General features: G+C 37.0%; 1 protein-coding gene across 1 annotated transcript; it reads right to left on the reverse strand.

Annotated features, from left to right (window-relative positions):
* Positions 1-909: 909 nt before the first annotated feature.
* On the reverse strand, positions 910-17187 carry LOC143253931 (paxillin-like). The gene is made up of 5 exons (XM_076508544.1): positions 15718-17187; positions 15462-15620; positions 11908-12081; positions 4555-4785; positions 910-3520 (listed from the first exon to the last, which is right to left on the reverse strand). The coding sequence occupies exons 2-5, from the start codon at positions 15510-15512 to the stop codon at positions 3254-3256; spliced, it is 723 nt and encodes a 240-aa protein (XP_076364659.1). The 5' UTR covers positions 15513-15620; positions 15718-17187; the 3' UTR covers positions 910-3253.
* Positions 17188-17612: the final 425 nt, after the last annotated feature.

The following is a 17612-nucleotide window of genomic DNA, read 5'->3' on the forward strand; positions in this document are numbered from 1 at the left end:
AAAACACACACACACATTCAGTTCCGGTGGATCGCAGCTGTAAATGAGATCGTTATGTAAAAAAAAAAATTGTTGAAGATGTTTCGCTTTAGAAACGGTCAAGAAAAACAATATTTAAGTGTTATTGAAATAAATAAAAGTGGCACTTTATCGAAGAGTACTGCCTCCACGATCTAAAGAACAAACCAATAATCAGAGATCATTAATTTCACGATTTAAATTTATTCCACTGGGGTAAAGAGTATTTAGAGTAGCAATAATTTGTTCTTATCCCTAGTAGCTACCAGGCAAATTTAATAAAACATTTGTGGTTAGGTCATTAGTTATTTATACTGGGTGTTAGCGAGTCACCCTCTGTGGGGCAGCAATACATTTATGGACTTAGAACACTAAATTCCGGAGTTCGTTCGAATTCACGAGATATACACAGCAGAAAGCGCGATATAGTTTTGCTTTTGGCGGTGTTTTCGAACCTTGTGAAACGATTACTAAAATATTTGGCCCGGCATGGCCTAGCGCGTAAGGCGTGCGACTCGTAATCCGAGGTCGCGGGTTCGCGCCCCCGTCGCGCTAAACATGCTCGCCCTCCCAGCAGTGGGGGTGTATAATGTGACGGTCAATCCCACTATTCGTTGGTAAAAGAGTAGCCCAAGAGTTGGCGGTGGGTGGTGATGACTAGCTGCCTTCCCTCTAGTCTTACACTGCTAAATTAGGGACGGCTAGCACAGATAGCCCTCGAGTAGCTTTGTGCGAAATTCCAAAACAAACTAAAATATTTTTCACCATCAGGATGTTATCGGCGAATCAAATTGATCTTTGGTTGTCGTTTATTTTGTTTTTCCCATATAAGGAAAAAATAATAAATAAAAAAATACTAACAAAAATTAAAATCGGCACAAAAGGACGCACTTTGTAGAGTGTCCTAAATAGCTGTTTTATTGCCAAGTAACAATAACAACAGTCTACAGACATCATATGGCGAATATATCAAGTACCTGGTTAAGTTATTTGCATAAAACGCTTATCAAAACATCTAGATACACGAAAAATTATTAGAAGAATATTCGCATCATGTGCACTGCTTTTTGTTAGGGGGTGGTTAATATATTTATACATGCATTTTACATTTCTATTGAAAATTATTCAGATAATTCCAAAAAACAACTGTAGTGTAAACACTATTTACATTAAGAAATGTTTTGTTTTGTTTTCAACCATCCACAGTAACTTAAGATTACTACATATTGATTGGACGATAGACAAGATCAGTTTATATCAAAGACCTAAAGTTTTTAATTAAGGTCGTTCAATGTGATTTTTTTTTAAAAAATTAGACTGTAACATTAATTTTAGCTATGTTTAAATTTAATCAACAATAAAGTTAAGCACATACCTTAATCTCTGTTCGTTTCACTTTCGTATTTGGTAACTGTAAATATACTGCGTCAGCAAAATTGGAAACAGGTGGCAATAATGGATAAAAATGACAATACACTGAATCATTAGTAGCTATAAAAATATCGAACCACAACATAAAGCTTATATGTATGAAACAAAATGGTTAGGGTTGGTTACAAATGACGTCTTTGATATAAACATCGTTCTTTCTCAGTGTATATATACCTTTATTCGTTAAGGCTGTATAAACATTTGCATTACAAGGTGTGTTGTACAGTTAAGAATAAAAACGTCACAGCGTAATGCATCATGATATTGTTGCTGTTTTTTGTTTTGTTTTTTTCAGGAATGGAAGGAATGAAACGTTTATGAGATATCTGACAAAGTGTCGCGTGTTTCGACTGCAAGCAAAACTTCCCATTTGGATTAGCAGTGGACAACGTAAGACGTTAGCAAAGCCTTTACAATGACCTCGATGAACTATCATTCTAGCTTAGGGGTAGCAACATAATAAATAAAGAATATTTAGTAGCGTTAGTCCATAAAGTGTTTGTATCACTTCCCATGGTGATTTAATGAGGACCCCCACCTTTATTAAGTATCGAGTTTGAACTTTACGTCAGTCAATAACACAAACACTAAAATTTTCTTTGTAAAATATATCTGGCAAACCAATGTAATTGCATTTTAAAGAGCAATAAATATAGTAACAGAAACTATAAATCTGAAGAAGAGAAAGAAATTGAACACCATTAAAATGTTATCATACGTTGAACTTTAATGTTTTTTTTAAAAAGTAACCGTTATAAAGCGTCTAGAACAAACGTATGTAAAACTGATTGATATGGTTAAGATTTTCTTGGTTGTAAAAGTTTAAGTTTTGCATTTTAAGCCTAATAACATGAAAGAATTACTAAACAAAAAAAATCCTGCACGATTTCGTTCAAAAGATAATAATTATGGTTATTATATTTTGTTCTTAAACATTTTTCCAGAAAAGGTCTTGTTACCTTTCTCTTAACAATCTGTGTATTTTAAGCCTTCTGATCGACAAAAGTTATGATGCACTAACATATTTTTTATTTTATTTTTAAGTGTAGTTTACTGTAATAGCACTTTTTATTACACATAAACTACTTTGCTCAAGTTATAAATTTGTAAATTGTAACTCTTTTTTAATGTAATTAAAATCTTTGCTTAGAAATCTAATACTGTGTCATTCATAACATTATTGGTATGACAATTACCGTTTCACGTTGTTTATTATATAAAATTATCACTACACTTCTGTTCAGCGATATCTCTGATCCAGAAATCTGTCAGTCTTCTGCAAGGTAATACGAAATTATTCTTCCAAGGCGTGTAGACTAATTGACCATAAAAGACAACAAAAAATATTTTTTTTCTTAACAAATTAAAATCACGCAAAGTATAATAAACAAATGCTCCCTCCAAACTTTTTTTTTGTCGTATCTGAAAGTCGACTGTTGCCAATAGCCGATTTGAATTCATAATACACCTATAATCAGAATTTCGACTGTAGCTAGTAATTTACCTAAAATTACAATCAGGAAAACGACTATTGGTATTAACCAATCTAAGTTTACAATACAGTTATAATCAGAAAGACGATTGTTGCCAGTAACCGATCTAAGTTTACAATACAGCTGTATGTGTGATGCTTTAGCCTACAATTTCTGTGTAGCACCAAATGTCTTATTTTGTCTAAAATTAATGGTTCTTTATGCACATGAAACATAAAAAGCGATAAAATATATTTTGAAAAAATCACTTTTGCATTGTAACATAAATCATTATTGTTATGTTTTACTGCATAGTGAGCAAAAGCTTTTTTTTAGCCATACAATTTCTGGAAACATTCAACGCAGTAAGGCTTTTCTTGCTTCTCCTTGAAATTGCTCGTGGTCAGTTGCTTCTGACAGTAATGGCATACAAAATGTTCTGGGTGATATTTCTGGTTTATGGCGGAAACACATTGACCTGAGATGGGCTTCTTACATCCCCCGCACAATGTCCCTCGTTTGGCATGATAGTGTTTCTCACAATATGGTTTACCATCCAGATCGAAAAAACTTCCTCCTTCGAAGGTCTGACCACAATCCTTTAAAATTAAAAAAAGATTTCAAAAACATGTAAACAGTTTCCGAAACTTATGCTACAAAATTGTTTATTTTTCTAAAATCAAATGTTAAATATTATTTCTGGATATTGTATAATAAAACTAGATTAACGGTATCAATACAGGTTCTTACTATTAGTAGTCGTTTACGAACCAGGGATTTTTGCATCTCAGTACAAGTCTAAACAAAGCTCTTGTTTAAAAGTATGAACCAGTACTGAAAAAACTTGTGAAAGTGGTTTAAAATTACTAGTTAACAAAATTAAGACACCAGTGATGTCGAGAGAACCCACTTGTGGAGAAAAATATATATGTAAAAACGGCTCGTTTGGGTTGAGAAAATATTTTACGCTCCTCTATGTAAAATATTTTCTCAACCCAAACGAGCCGTTTTTACATATATAAAATTAAGACACTTAATATCAAAACAGAATGTGGTCTCTTACTGATGCAAAATAATTTAACTAGTTTAAATTTATTCCATTTTCTTCAATATGACCTAGTTTATAATACAAATATAAAAAACTTTCGATTATATTTATATAAATTTGGTTGCCATTTTTGTATGATAGGGACATATACACTTTGTAATTCTTCATTTTATCAATTACCGGAAGGTGAAAGGTATTGACTTGTTTTATTTCGCGCTTCTCAATAGGTAAATATCCAAATTCCTTCTTCAGTATTCAATCTTCAATAATTGTTGAATGTTTGCTGCTTCAGGAGTATTTTAGGCTGTACAGATGTGTAATAGTTTTCATTTCTTTCTTTACTTAATTCATTTTAGCTCATTTTACTTCGTTTATTAGGCCTAGTTCACGTATCACACTCGTTAATTAGGCTTATATAAAAGTAATTCTTATTCGCATATCAGGCTTAGTGAACTGATAGAGTACTTCTATTATTTATGGGAGACTTATATGATTATTTCTTTTGTCAACATATTTCTTTCTCTCTAGGCTACCATTATATATTAGCACAGTTCTCTCGATAACGACGACCGCATAGTTTCTTACCCTGCAAACGAAGCACTGGGCATGCCATTGACCTTTGAGTGCAGAGATGTATTTTTCGTTGATTGGTTTGTTACAGCCCCCACACTTAAGTGAAAAAATTTCGGCGAAGTCCTTTCGACAGTACGGTTTTCCGTCCTTCTCGAGAAATCCGTCTTCTCCAAATTTCCGGCCACAGTGGGTGCAATTAAAATGTTCTTCATGCCAAGTTTTATCAAGAGCTTTTACACATTTCTGTGGGGAGAAATAAAGCATTTAATATTAACACAGGAAGGTTTTAATCAGAGCCATTTATGTCATTTAACCATAAAGGTTTCTTTCATAAGCGTCCATCACCATAAACCTAAGATATAAATAATTTTTAGACCTGTGTGAAAATTTCGATAGCCACACTTCACAAATGAACCTTTTTCTTTCCTTAAATAGCAGTTTTTTATTAATCTCTACTTAAGTTTAACGATCCTCACAAAATAAAATTATGAACCTTCGATAGACGATATATAAGATTATATGAACATACTTTGTTTTTATAATTTTGGTGCAAAGCTACACAAAGATTATATGTCCAAAGTCATGTTTAATTTTTAAGTGATAAACTACGGGGAAGGCAGTTAGTCAACAACACCCATTCACAACTGTTGTCTGATCGAATAGTAGGATTTAACCGTTACTCTTATAACGCACCCATAGCTCACAAACCTTGCATTTTACAGTCCGAATACGTTGGCCATTAGGTCAAACCGGGATCAATAATTGCTTGATTATTAAAAAATACAAAAATCTTCACTTTGAAAGTAGTTGATACATACGTATACACCTGTTTTGAATATAAAATTTATAACAATCTTTAATACACTGTTGGCCAAAATCTTAAGGCCAATGAATATAAAGAAAAAATAGGCATTTTTCGTTGTTAGACTCAACCACTTATTTGAGTAGAGCTTCGAAAGATGACAATAAGAAAAGGGAAAATAAAAAAACAAACTTTTTAGCATATAATAGAGAAAATGTGAACACGATGAAATTAGCCTAAATACTAGTTGGTCGAAAGTTTAAGACCATACTGAGACGAAGCGTTAATCGGTAAACACGTAACGAAATCAGGCATTTGTGTTAAAGCATTAGCATTCTCAGCATCTAACACTGGCATCTCCTGTGTTACATTGGGTAAAAACATGGCAAAGGCTAAAACGATGACAGAGATTGAACGTGGCAGAATTGTCGAGCTGCAAAAGCAAGGTCTCTCTCAACGTGCCATTGCTGGTGAGATTGGGCAAAGTAAAACTGCTGTTGCAAATGTCTTGAAAGACCCTGAGGGATACGGAACGAGAATTTCAAGTGGTCGGCCCAAGAACATTTTGCCGGCGTTGAGCAGGAGGATTTGACGGGTTGTCCGACAAGACACCAGCCGATCGTTGAACCAGATTAAGACCCTTACGGATGTAGAATGCAGCTCAAGAACAATAAGACGGCATCTACGAGAGAAACGCTTTAAAATCCGAAAACATTTTCAAAGACAACGCCTCCTTCCACACCATGAAACAGCTCGGTTAAACTTTGCTGAGAAGCACCAAACATGGGACGTAGAAAAGTGAAAGGCCCAGCATGACTAAGCGTGTTAAGGCGTGCGACTCGTAACCTGAGGGTTGCGGGTTCGCATCCCGGTCGCGCCAAACATGCTCGCTCTTTCAGCCGTGGGGACGTTATAATGTGCGGTCAATCCCACTATTCGTTGGTAAAAGAGTAGTTCAAGAGTTGGCGGTGGGTGGTGATGACTAGCTGCCCTCCCTCTAGTCTTACACTGCTAAGTTAGGAACGGCTAGCACAGATAGCCCTCGAGTAGCTTTGTGCAAAATTCAAAAACATAAAACAAACAAAAGAAAAGTAGAAGAAGGTTTTGTTTTCTGATGAGAAAAATTTAACCTGGATGGTCCAGATGGCTTCCAATGTTACTGGCACGATAAGGATATCCCACCGGAGACATTTTCTACACGACACACTGGAGGAGGTTCCATCATGATCTGGAGTGCTTTCTCCTTCCATGGAACAATGGAGCTTCAGGTTATACAGGGGCGTCAAACAGCTGCTGGCTACATTGGCATGTTGGAGAGAACATCCTTATTGAATGAAGGCCCTCGCTTGTGTGGAAATGACTGGATCTTTCAGCAGGGCAACGCTGTAATCCACAATACCCGCAGGACAAAGGACTCTTTCATGGCGAATAACGTGTTTGTTTTGGACCATCCGGCGTGTTCACCCGAACTGAACCCCATTGAAAATGTTTGGGGGTGGATGACAAGGGAAGTCTATAGAAATGGACGTCAATTCCAAATAGTGAATGATCTTCGTGAAGTCATCTTCACCTCTTGGAATAACATTCCAGCCAGCCTTCTGCAAACACTTATATCGACCATGCCAAAGCGAATATTTGAAGTTATTTGCAATGACGGCTGTGCAACTCACTAATGAGACCTCTAGTTGGACGTTTCCTACCCTATTTAGTACTTCGTTTTAGTATGGTCTTAAACTTTTGACCAGCTAGTATTTAGGCTAATTTCATAGTGTTCACAATTTCCATATCAAATGCTAAAAAAGTTTTTTATTTTTATTTTCCCTTTTCTTATTTTCATCTTTCGAAGCTCTACTCAAATAAGTGGTTGAGTCTTACAACGCAAAATGTATATTTTTTCTTTATATTCATTGGCCTTAAGATTTTGGCCAGCAGTATATGTTACCATGTGATAAGTTAAAGGCATATTTAACGTAGAATCTTTTCAGATATGGTCGATAGACTATCACAGCCTTATAAAAGCAACTACTAGATACAGTATATTCTAGTACATATCTGTGTCGGTAATCTTCAAAAGACATTTAAAAATAATAGTAGTTTCTGTGCAGTAAGCACCACGTGACTTGTTAGTACACGTGCGTGGGCTCGTGTTGAATCCCGTATGGTTTGGTCCCCTAACAGCTAAAATATTTGCTCGAGTTTAAAATTACATTTACAGCCAAGAGTGTATTCCCTTTTTAGAATTCATAAACAGATAATCTGTGAAAGATTTTTAAATTCGGAAACAACTTTCTAGTGCCAGAAGATTTTCTGAAAGCTTTCCAGTCGTTTTTTTCTGTATATTGTAACTTGGTGAAAGACAACAGTCACCAGTTTCCGAGCGAAATGGTAACGAAAAGTAGGCGCACAAGCAGAATCTGACAAAGGAAACTTAGAGGGATGAGATATAGATTTGTTTATCATTCTAGAAAGAAATAAAGACTTGAGTATGATCAGAAGGGTGAGTTTAAAATGCTGAAATTGTATATGCATTTATCGTACTGATTACACTGTAGACAAAACTAAGATTCCCCGACTTTCCCTTAAGACCCGATAACCTGGAATGTGATACAAGATATCAGCTTTCACTTCTTAGGAAAACTGCAAAATCTCACACGACAGCACAGAGCTACCATTTTACGTTTACAAGTTGTCGTAATCAGATGATATGTGTGAAGATGTTATGAACATTAGCTCAGAAGCGGTTGAGAAAGATAGCGAATACAAGCTATTTAAAATCACCACATAACTAGGTTCTTATTGCTTATATTAAATATACTAGACGGCCAAAAGAGACATAATACTATTGATACATAAATCGTCAAATTTGTCGGAAAGGCGGTTTCAGCGAATTATATTTTTCGGCATTTCTGTTTTCTCTAGTAAACTTTTATAATTACTTTCTTACTTTTGCCGAGTCAAGAAATAAAGCTGCTTTGAAGCAACACTGACGTAAGGTTCTCTAGTGAATATCGGGTCTAAATGTTTATGATTTGAGAAGGGAGTAATGCCGAATTTAGCTGTTTTATTACCGGTCAACAAACTGGAAGTTTTAAAACTCGCTGACTCTTCATCGTTTATAAATCAATAGCTTAATCTGTTACAGAGGAATTGAGAAAAAAGTGGCTTTGGTAATAACTCAACAATTTGTGTCGCTGTATACAGCAGTTTACGTGAGCTGTTGCTGTGTGCAGCAATTTCAGTGTGAGGTCGCTATATACAACAGTTTTGATGGGAGGTCACTGTATACAACACTTTACGTGAGCTGCTGCTGTGTGCGAAAATTTTAGTGTGAGGTCGCTATATACAACAGTTTTGATGGGAGGTCGCTATATACAGCAGTTTACGTGAGCTGCTGCTGTGTGCAGCAATTTCAGTGTGAGGTCGCTATATACAGCAGTTTTGATGGGAGGTCACTGTATACAGCAGTTTACGTGAGCTGCTGCTGTGTGCAGCAATTTCAGTGTGAGGTCGCTATATACAACAGTTTTGATGGGAGGTCACTGTATACAGCAGTTTACGTGAGCTGCTGCTGTGTGCAGCAATTTCAGTGTGAGGTCGCTATATACAGCAGTTTACGTGAGCTGTTGCTGTGTGCAGCAATTTCAGTGTGAGGTCGCTATATACAACAGTTTTGATGGGAGGTCACTGTATACAACACTTTACGTGAGCTGCTGCTGTGTGCGAAAATTTTAGTGTGAGGTCACTAGATGTAAGAGCTCTGGCGAGAGGTCACTATATACAACAGTTTTGATGGGAGGTCACTGTATACAGCAGTTTACGTGAGCTGCTGCTGTGTGCGACAATTTCAGTGTGAGGTCGCTATATACAACAGTTTTGATGGGAGGTCACTGTATACAACACTTTACGTGAGCTGCTGCTGTGTGCGACAATTTCAGTGTGAGGTCGCTATATACAACAGTTTTGATGGGAGGTCACTGAATACAACACTTTACGTGAGCTGCTGCTGTGTGCGACAATTTCAGTGTGAGGTCGCTATATACAACAGTTTTGATGGGAGGTCACTGTATACAACACTTTACGTGAGCTGCTGCTGTGTGCGACAATTTTAGTGTGAGGTCGCTATATACAGCAGTTTATGTGAGCTGCTGCTGTGTGCAGCAATTTCAGTGTGAGGTCGCTATATACAGCAGTTTACGTGAGCTGCTGCTGTGTGCAGCAATTTCAGTGTGAGGTCGCTATATACAACAGTTTTGATGGGAGGTCACTGTATACAACACTTTACGTGAGCTGCTGCTGTGTGCGACAATTTTAGTGTGAGGTCGCTATATACAGCAGTTTACGTGAGCTGCTGCTGTGTGCAGCAATTTCAGTGTGAGGTCGCTATATACAGCAGTTTACGTGAGCTGCTGCTGTGTGCAGCAATTTCAGTGTGAGGTCGCTATATACAACAGTTTTGATGGGAGGTCACTGTATACAACACTTTACGTGAGCTGCTGCTGTGTGCGACAATTTTAGTGTGAGGTCACTAGATGTAAGAGCTCTGGCGAGAGGTCACTATATACAACAGTTTTGATGGGAGGTCACTGTATACAACACTTTACGTGAGCTGCTGCTGTGTGCAGGTCGCTATATACAATTTTGATGTGTGAGGTCACTAGATGTAAGAGCTCTGGCGAGAGGTCAATATATACAACACTTTACGTGAGCTGCTGCTGTGTGCGACAATTTTAGTGTGAGGTCACTAGATGTAAGAGCTCTGGCGAGAGGTCAATATATACAACAGTTTTGATGGGAGGTCACTGTATACAACACTTTACGTGAGCTGCTGCTGTGTGCAGCAATTTCAGTGTGAGGTCGCTATATACAACAGTTTTGATGGGAGGTCACTGTATACAACACTTTACGTGAGCTGCTGCTGTGTGCGACAATTTTAGTGTGAGGTCACTAGATGTAAGAGCTCTGGCGAGAGGTCAATATATACAACACTTTACGTGAGCTGCTGCTGTGTGCGACAATTTTAGTGTGAGGTCACTAGATGTAAGAGCTCTGGCGAGAGGTCAATATATACAACAGTTTTGATGAGAGGTCGCTAAATATAACCGTTCTAGTAAAAGGTCACTAGGTAAAACAGATTTAATTAGAGGTCTCTATGCACAGTAATTTTAATGATAGGTATTCAGGCGCAATGGTTTTAGCCAGAGTTTGCTAGGTACAGCAGTTTTAGTAAGAATATGTTGTTTAGCAGTTTGGCAACACGTTTTGTTAAAAAAGTGAGCCTTGGCAGAGATAGAGTAGTGTTGCACTAGATACGCTAACGTTTAATTATGAACTGTTTTCAAGCATGAAGTTATCAATGATTGCCATTTCATTAGTTATATGTTCTTTTTACCGGTTTTATTTAAAATTGACTCGATTTATGCTAGGAGTAGCCAAGTGTAAGTAATCACACTTTGGTGGAGTAATAGTACAGAATTTTACAAAATAAATAATGAAATTCGTAAAATTAAAGAACCTGTAGTATCCGTTTTACCAAAGACACGACTGCATTCTGTGCATGTTAAGATAAAGAGAATTTTAATAGTTCCTTTAAACAAAAGTAGGCAACAGCTTAGAAATATTGTTCAGTCTGTTCTGAACAACACAAATGATTTTACTTCAAAAATATGCCCCTTAAAGTAATCCAGTACATTTTTTACAAGTTTACTTAGCCTTGTTGTGCGGAAACATATGATTGATCTACCACCAGATGACAATTTCGCACAAATAAACACACGCACATTATGTCATTGTGAAAGTAAGCACGTTTTATCCACATGTCTGATAGCATGTCTGTGTGTATAGCTCATACAATGTGATTAAAGACCTACTGAGAGCCAGGTATGACAGTTGATTAGTCCAAAATTGATTAATCGTAGTGATCGATTTCTGAATTGTCTCTCCGGATCCGCGATTCGGAACCGATTTATTTATTTATTTTTAAAGCTAAAGGCAGAAAACTTTATAATCAATATGAATACTTTCTTGGTTGCAGAACGAATCGATATTTGACTGATGTAGTCAAGGGAACGACTTCCTTCCATCTCCAATGGTAGCTTCAATAACATTTAAATTATTGTAAATCGTATTTCTGTTTTCTGGAATTAAGCACTGGTCGAGAAATCTGTCGCAAATCAATCCTCAGCTATTATCTGGTTACCATTTTACAACTGGGTCGACAAAAGCAAATGTTTTGCTCAGGTACACAACAGTTAGGCACGACCAGGTTCTAATCCGCAATATTTAAATAAGAATCCTAGGTACTAACCACCAATCAACTTTGTTCGTGCAGTCTCATACGAAGATGATCTTGAATAAACGTGGCTAACCTTTTTAAACTTTTGAACTTTTCCAATAATTTAACGCATTTCAGGCGAATGAGATTATAAATCGATAAAATTGAAGACATTTACATCAATATAAAACTAATCAGTCCTAACTTTTGTGTCAGCTAGTTACAATAATTACACAAATATTGATAAGATAGAACGTAAGAGCTATCTGTCACCCTAAGCCTACCGACTTACCTCTTTAATAGCCCCTTTACAATATGCACAATGAGGCGCGAACATCTCGAGATAATCTTCTTCACAATAAAGATCGTCACCACGCTCGAAGAATTTTCTGGTGGCCAGTTGCTGGTTACACTTTTTACACTTGAAATGTTCGGGGTGCCATGTCTTTTCAAGAGCCTTGACGACCTGAGGAGAAAAGTTCTGAGTTGACTAGACAAGTCAAGTTAATTTCTTTTTCTATCAGGTAATTTTAACTCTGCTAGCTAGTGCCTCGTATACCATTTACTGAAGCCAAATTACGCTTTTTTTCATTGATAATTTTTTATACTTTTATTCTGATTATAACACTTCCAGTTTTCTTAAGACTCACCTACAGTCGGGAGAATTTCTGCCGGTGAACACAGATTGTTACTTGAACAACAGTCGTTTTCAGAACTTGCACAGTATTATCTACAAGATGACTAATGTTCTTCTAAACATTACATTCACACAGTATTATCTACAAGATGACTATTGTTTTTCTAAACAATACATTCACACAGTATTATCTACAAGATGACTATGGTTCTTCTAAGCAATACATTCACACAGTATTATCTACAAGATGACCGTGGTTCTTTTAAACAATGTATTCAAACAATATTATCTACAAGATGACCGTGGTTCTTCTAAACAATGTATTCAAACAATATTATCTACAAGATGACCGTGGTTCTTCTAAACAAGACCGGGCATGGCCAAGCGTGTTAAGGCGTTCGACTCCTAATCCGAGGGTCGTGGGTTCGAATCCCGGTCGCATCAAACATACTCGCCCTTTCAGCCGTGGGGGCGTTATAATGTGATGGTTAATCCCACTATTCGTTGGTAAAAGAGTAGCCCAAGAGTTGGCAGTGGGTGGTGATGACTAACTGCCTTCCCTCCAGTCTTACACTGTCAAATTAGGGACGGCTAGCGCAGTTACCCTCGTGCAGCTTTGCGCGAAATTCAAAACAAATTTTCTAAGCAGCGTATTCACCCTCCTGGGTATTTAACAACATCAATACCCAAATACCCACACAGTCAAACACATTCACAGAGCATTATCTACAAGATGACTATAGTTCTTTTGAATAATGCATATATGTCTGTGGGGTACAACCAATCAAAGAATGCATTAGGCCTTTACCTCATATATTCACTTTCAGTTTTACCTTGGTTAAAAATAAACCTAAACTGTATTTATGTGATTCTAAATAATAAACTTTGTCATTCAATACTTTTAAACACGAAGTTCGTTTATTTTTTCTTATTGTGATGCCCCCCGCTAGTACAGCGGTATGTCTCCGGATTTACAACCTTAAAATCAGGGGTTCGATTCCCTTCAGTGGGCTGAGCAGATAGACCGATGTGGCTTTGCTATAAGAAAAACACACAAACACACACACTTATTGTGACTTCTTCGATAAACTCTGTATTGAACCACCTACAAATGTGATTTAATACGTGTCAACTTTATTGTCTCCGTCGTCTTATTTGCTTACTTTGTCTTTGATCGTCAAGTTAATCTTGTGTGATATTATCAACTTATGGAAATATGACTGTTACTAGTTAGACCCTCCTAACTTGAATTGGCTCAGATATCAGAGGCCATGGCAGCAGGAGCTTTCAAGCCAAGGTAATCCTGAACTTTAAGCTGCAAGATGACCTGGTAGCTTGTTGTGAAACTCTAGAAATCTTGTGGTAGATGTTTGTAAAAATGAAAATCGCATCTGACATTTTTTTATGTATTTATATGCTGTATTTGTCATCGGTTTTTCTAGTTGTCTTTTAATTTTCATATTTCACTCATTATATATGTGTGTGCATATTCTGTTTTATGAATTTTTTGATTGGTCGTATCTATTCCTCGTATCACTGTGAACTGAGTCAAGTCCTTTGAATCTCCTGTTCCTGTATACATTAGCTACTTTCAACTGGTTTGCAGTATATTTCACAGTACCATCTTCACAATAACTAAATAAAAACTGACATACAAGTATCTCCTTTGATAAGCATATCTAATCACTGAAGAATAAACATTTATTTTATTATTACCTCATGTTTATTTAGTTCAAAAATCACAATATTGATCTAAAGAATATTAGTTTTAATAAATGTGTTAACACTGACTCATCTAGCTAACATTTTATTCCCACTTTCTCATTTTGCTATCTCTTTATTTACATTTACTTATCTCGCTCACTTTTTATCATATTGACTCAGCCACAATTTGTCTTGTATTGATCCATCTAAATTGTTATTCTCATTGACTCATCTTGTTAACTCTCTATTCGCACTGACTTATTCAAATGGCAGTTAACATATTCACGCAGAGTCATCATAAAACACCTTGATCAAATTGACTCACCCACTTACAAATGTGCTTATTTACGTTAATTCCTACGTGTTTAATGATTAATTTATTCGCAGATATTCACCATCTTGACTCGCCTAGTTAACGGTTACTTTTCTCATACTTACTCCCACCGTAATACAATAAGTTACTTCAGATTTACTCGTTATTTCATAATCCAGTTATTCACACTGACTCATCTAACCACAATGCGCAGGTTTACACAGAATCGCCTTGGTGACGATACATTTTCTCGCTAATTCATCTAAATAAAACTACATTTTCGCGCTTCAACTGAACTGCAATTAGTTAATTCACACTACACGGTCAAATGTGACGGTCAATTCTACTATTTGTTGGTAAAAGAGTAGCCCAAGAGTTGGCAGTGGGTGGTAATGACTAGCTACCTTCCCTCTAGTCTTACATTGCAAAATTAGGGACGGCTAGCGCAGGGATGGTCCTCGTGTAGCTTTACGCGAAATTCAAAACAAACCAAACTTTAATTACTTTTTTTTATGATTTTTGGTGCTTCTTGGTTCGTTTGTTTCCACAGCTTTGAAAAGTTTTTATCGCGGTAGAAGTCACGTGCTTTTTCAAGCCGCATGACAAGATGGCAGAAAAAATAAATAAATAAAACTTGTTTAGTGCTGGAAAAGACAACATTACCACATTACTCCATTTAAGCAATATTTTAAATTTTTTATCAAACCTGATTTTACTATTTTGCCTACCCTTGTACCTGAATGATCTCAGTTGGTTATATTAAATACGCTAATGATTCAAAACAGCATAAATATGGATGAAGTCAGTATTTGTTTATTTATTTATTTTTACTCAAAAGCGCAAGGAGTAACGAATAATTAAATTAAAAAAAAAAATCAGTGTCCCGCACGAGCCTCCGTACTTATTCAAACAGTGACAGTAATTTACCAATTTCAGTTATTTTTATTTGCAACCAAACCAGCGCAACGGTTATTCACACTGTAACGTTATTTTACTAATTTGATTTACTTTCATCAACAACCTAACCAACACAACGCTTACTTACCCTGTAACCTTTACCTAACAACTGGTTTATTGTTGTTCACAACCTAACTTACATCGCAGCCAAAATCTGGTTTGTGTCGACTGTTAATAATTTGAATAGTTTAAATTTACAATCTTTCTGACGAACATCATTTTCAAATTCACTCACTTGACCAACGATTTCCTTTTTGCAAGCAGCACACTCGCTTTTACCACTCATGTTGTTTTTTGCAAGCTACTCAGAGTATCTTCAGATGATCTTCAAAGAACTGGATTTGGTGTTCGCCTTCACACCACTAATCGGATCCGGAGGATTATTGTTACACTCCTATCAAGAACAGAAATAATTAATCAAGAACACAAGAAGCAAATACCTTATTTACTCTTACTGCAATAGTATGTACCACCTATTCTCAGCTATTTACCTATTTGACTTAAACCGGTCTGTATCAGTTGACACGGCTTAAACTAGAGGAACCCAACTGGTTAAAATCAGATCTCACTTATTGAATCTTAGGAAAGGCCGCATGAGGGAGCTGTCGGATAAAGAAACCACTCAGTTTAGACCTGATTCAATAGCAGCACCTCGTGAAACCTTAGAAATAGCAAAATATTTTTGTGATTGGTGGTTTCTCCACCAGTCACGTTGATAGTTGCATACAGATAAACCACACCTATGTCTCCACACGGCACCTCACATACAGCTCGAGTTCGAAAATCTCACAAAATTCCCAAAAAAAGAGTGGTCTAAAGACAGATGGAAATGCGACGATCGTGCAGTTGTATGCACGAGTGGGAGGGAGTGTGTACTATTTTAGTAACTTAGAAGTATAAGCTACGGGCCCCTTTAAACCGAAACCTCGCTTACTTTACTGGCGTTAAGATATCTTTTATATACCTTTTTCGTATCTATCACTTGTATATAGTTAGAACATTAGCTCATTACCACATCAAGACTCATGTGTCGTAGTGGGTGGATGGTTTGACACACGGGGGTGGTGCCTAACGTTTTTCTCCTGGAGTATTTGTTTACAGTGTGAAACTTGATACAGTCTCTCCCAAGGACAAAGCACATGGACACAAACATACACATCAACTACACGAGACGAAGTATTCTTGACCCTGATCAGAAGTCTGAACATCTAGAATATTCTGATCGTCTTTGATGCACCACACTGAAGGTCTGTCTACAAGCTGTAGATTGTAGTGACAGTTGATTATTTGTCTTTCAAATTGATACTAATTCAGCGCTAGTTGTTTCATTACTTGTTTATTTCTTTTTGAATTTCGCGCAAAGCTACACGAGGACTATCTGCGCTAGCTTTCCCTAATTTAGCAGTGTAAGACTAGAGGGTAGGCAGCTAGTCATCACCGCCAACTCTTGAGCTACTCTTTTACCGACTAATAGTGAGCTTAAATGTTACGTTATAACGCCCCTCACGACTAAAAAGACGAGCATGTTTAGTGGGACGGAGATTCGAACCTGCAACCCTCAGATTATGAGTCGAGTGCTTTAACTGCTTGGCCAACTGAGCCTATTCCATTGTTCCTAGTGTCAAGTGAACAATCTCTGTATTCTCTAAGTCAACGTTGTGTAGTAAAAATACAGTAATATAACATCATCTGAAGATACGATTCGGTAGAATGATGTCTCCGTGAACTCTTCTTATTGCCTAAAATTAAACATCCTGTTCTTTCTTAATGAAGTCAAGTCGTTTGGGCGCTCGACTCGTAATCCGAGGGTTGCCGGTTCGAATCCCCGTAACACCGAACATGCTCGCCCTGTCAACCATAGGGGCGTTGTATATTACGCTCAATTCCACTATTGTGTGGGTGGTGATGACCAGCTACGTTCCCTCTCGTCTTACACTCCTAAATGAGGGATAACTAGTGCAGATAGCCCTCGTGTAGCTTCATCACCTTCACTGTCACATTCTTACTGAAAACTATTCACAACTTCTGCACACAGTGATTTCTTGTACAAGGTATGCCAGATCTATTTTTCATATATTCAGCAAATGTCAATATTCAATAAATGACAGTATCAATAAACAATTCAAAACAATTTGACAATCGCAAGTGTAAATGGAGACCTTTGAGGTGCTTGTTTCGCATGATTGGATAGTTGAAACGTACGGTTCTGTGGTTGGTTGGTCAATGGCATGTTTATATACTTATAAACCTGAACTTTGAGGTTCAATTCCTCATGGTTGGTATGGCCAAGTGGTTTAGGCACTTGACTCCTAATCCTAGGGTCGCGAGTTTGAATCCCCGTCACACCAAACATGTTTGCCCTTTCAGCTGTGCGGGCGTTATAATG

The sequence above is a fragment of the Tachypleus tridentatus genome, chromosome 6 (assembly GCF_004210375.1).
Source record: "Tachypleus tridentatus isolate NWPU-2018 chromosome 6, ASM421037v1, whole genome shotgun sequence".
In the NCBI taxonomy this organism is placed as follows: Eukaryota; Metazoa; Arthropoda; class Merostomata; order Xiphosura; family Limulidae; genus Tachypleus; species Tachypleus tridentatus.

Coding starts and splice junctions, on each gene's coding strand:
- LOC143253931 (XM_076508544.1), bottom strand. CDS start 15,512: ATGAGTGGTAAAAGCGAGTGTGCTGCTTGCAAAAAGGAAATCGTTGGT. Junction 4,786..11,907: donor GTAAAGGGGCTATTAAAGAG/GTAAGTCGGTAG, acceptor TTCTCCCCACAG/AAATGTGTAAAAGCTCTTGA. Junction 3,521..4,554: donor CCCAGTGCTTCGTTTGCAGG/GTAAGAAACTAT, acceptor TTAATTTTAAAG/GATTGTGGTCAGACCTTCGA.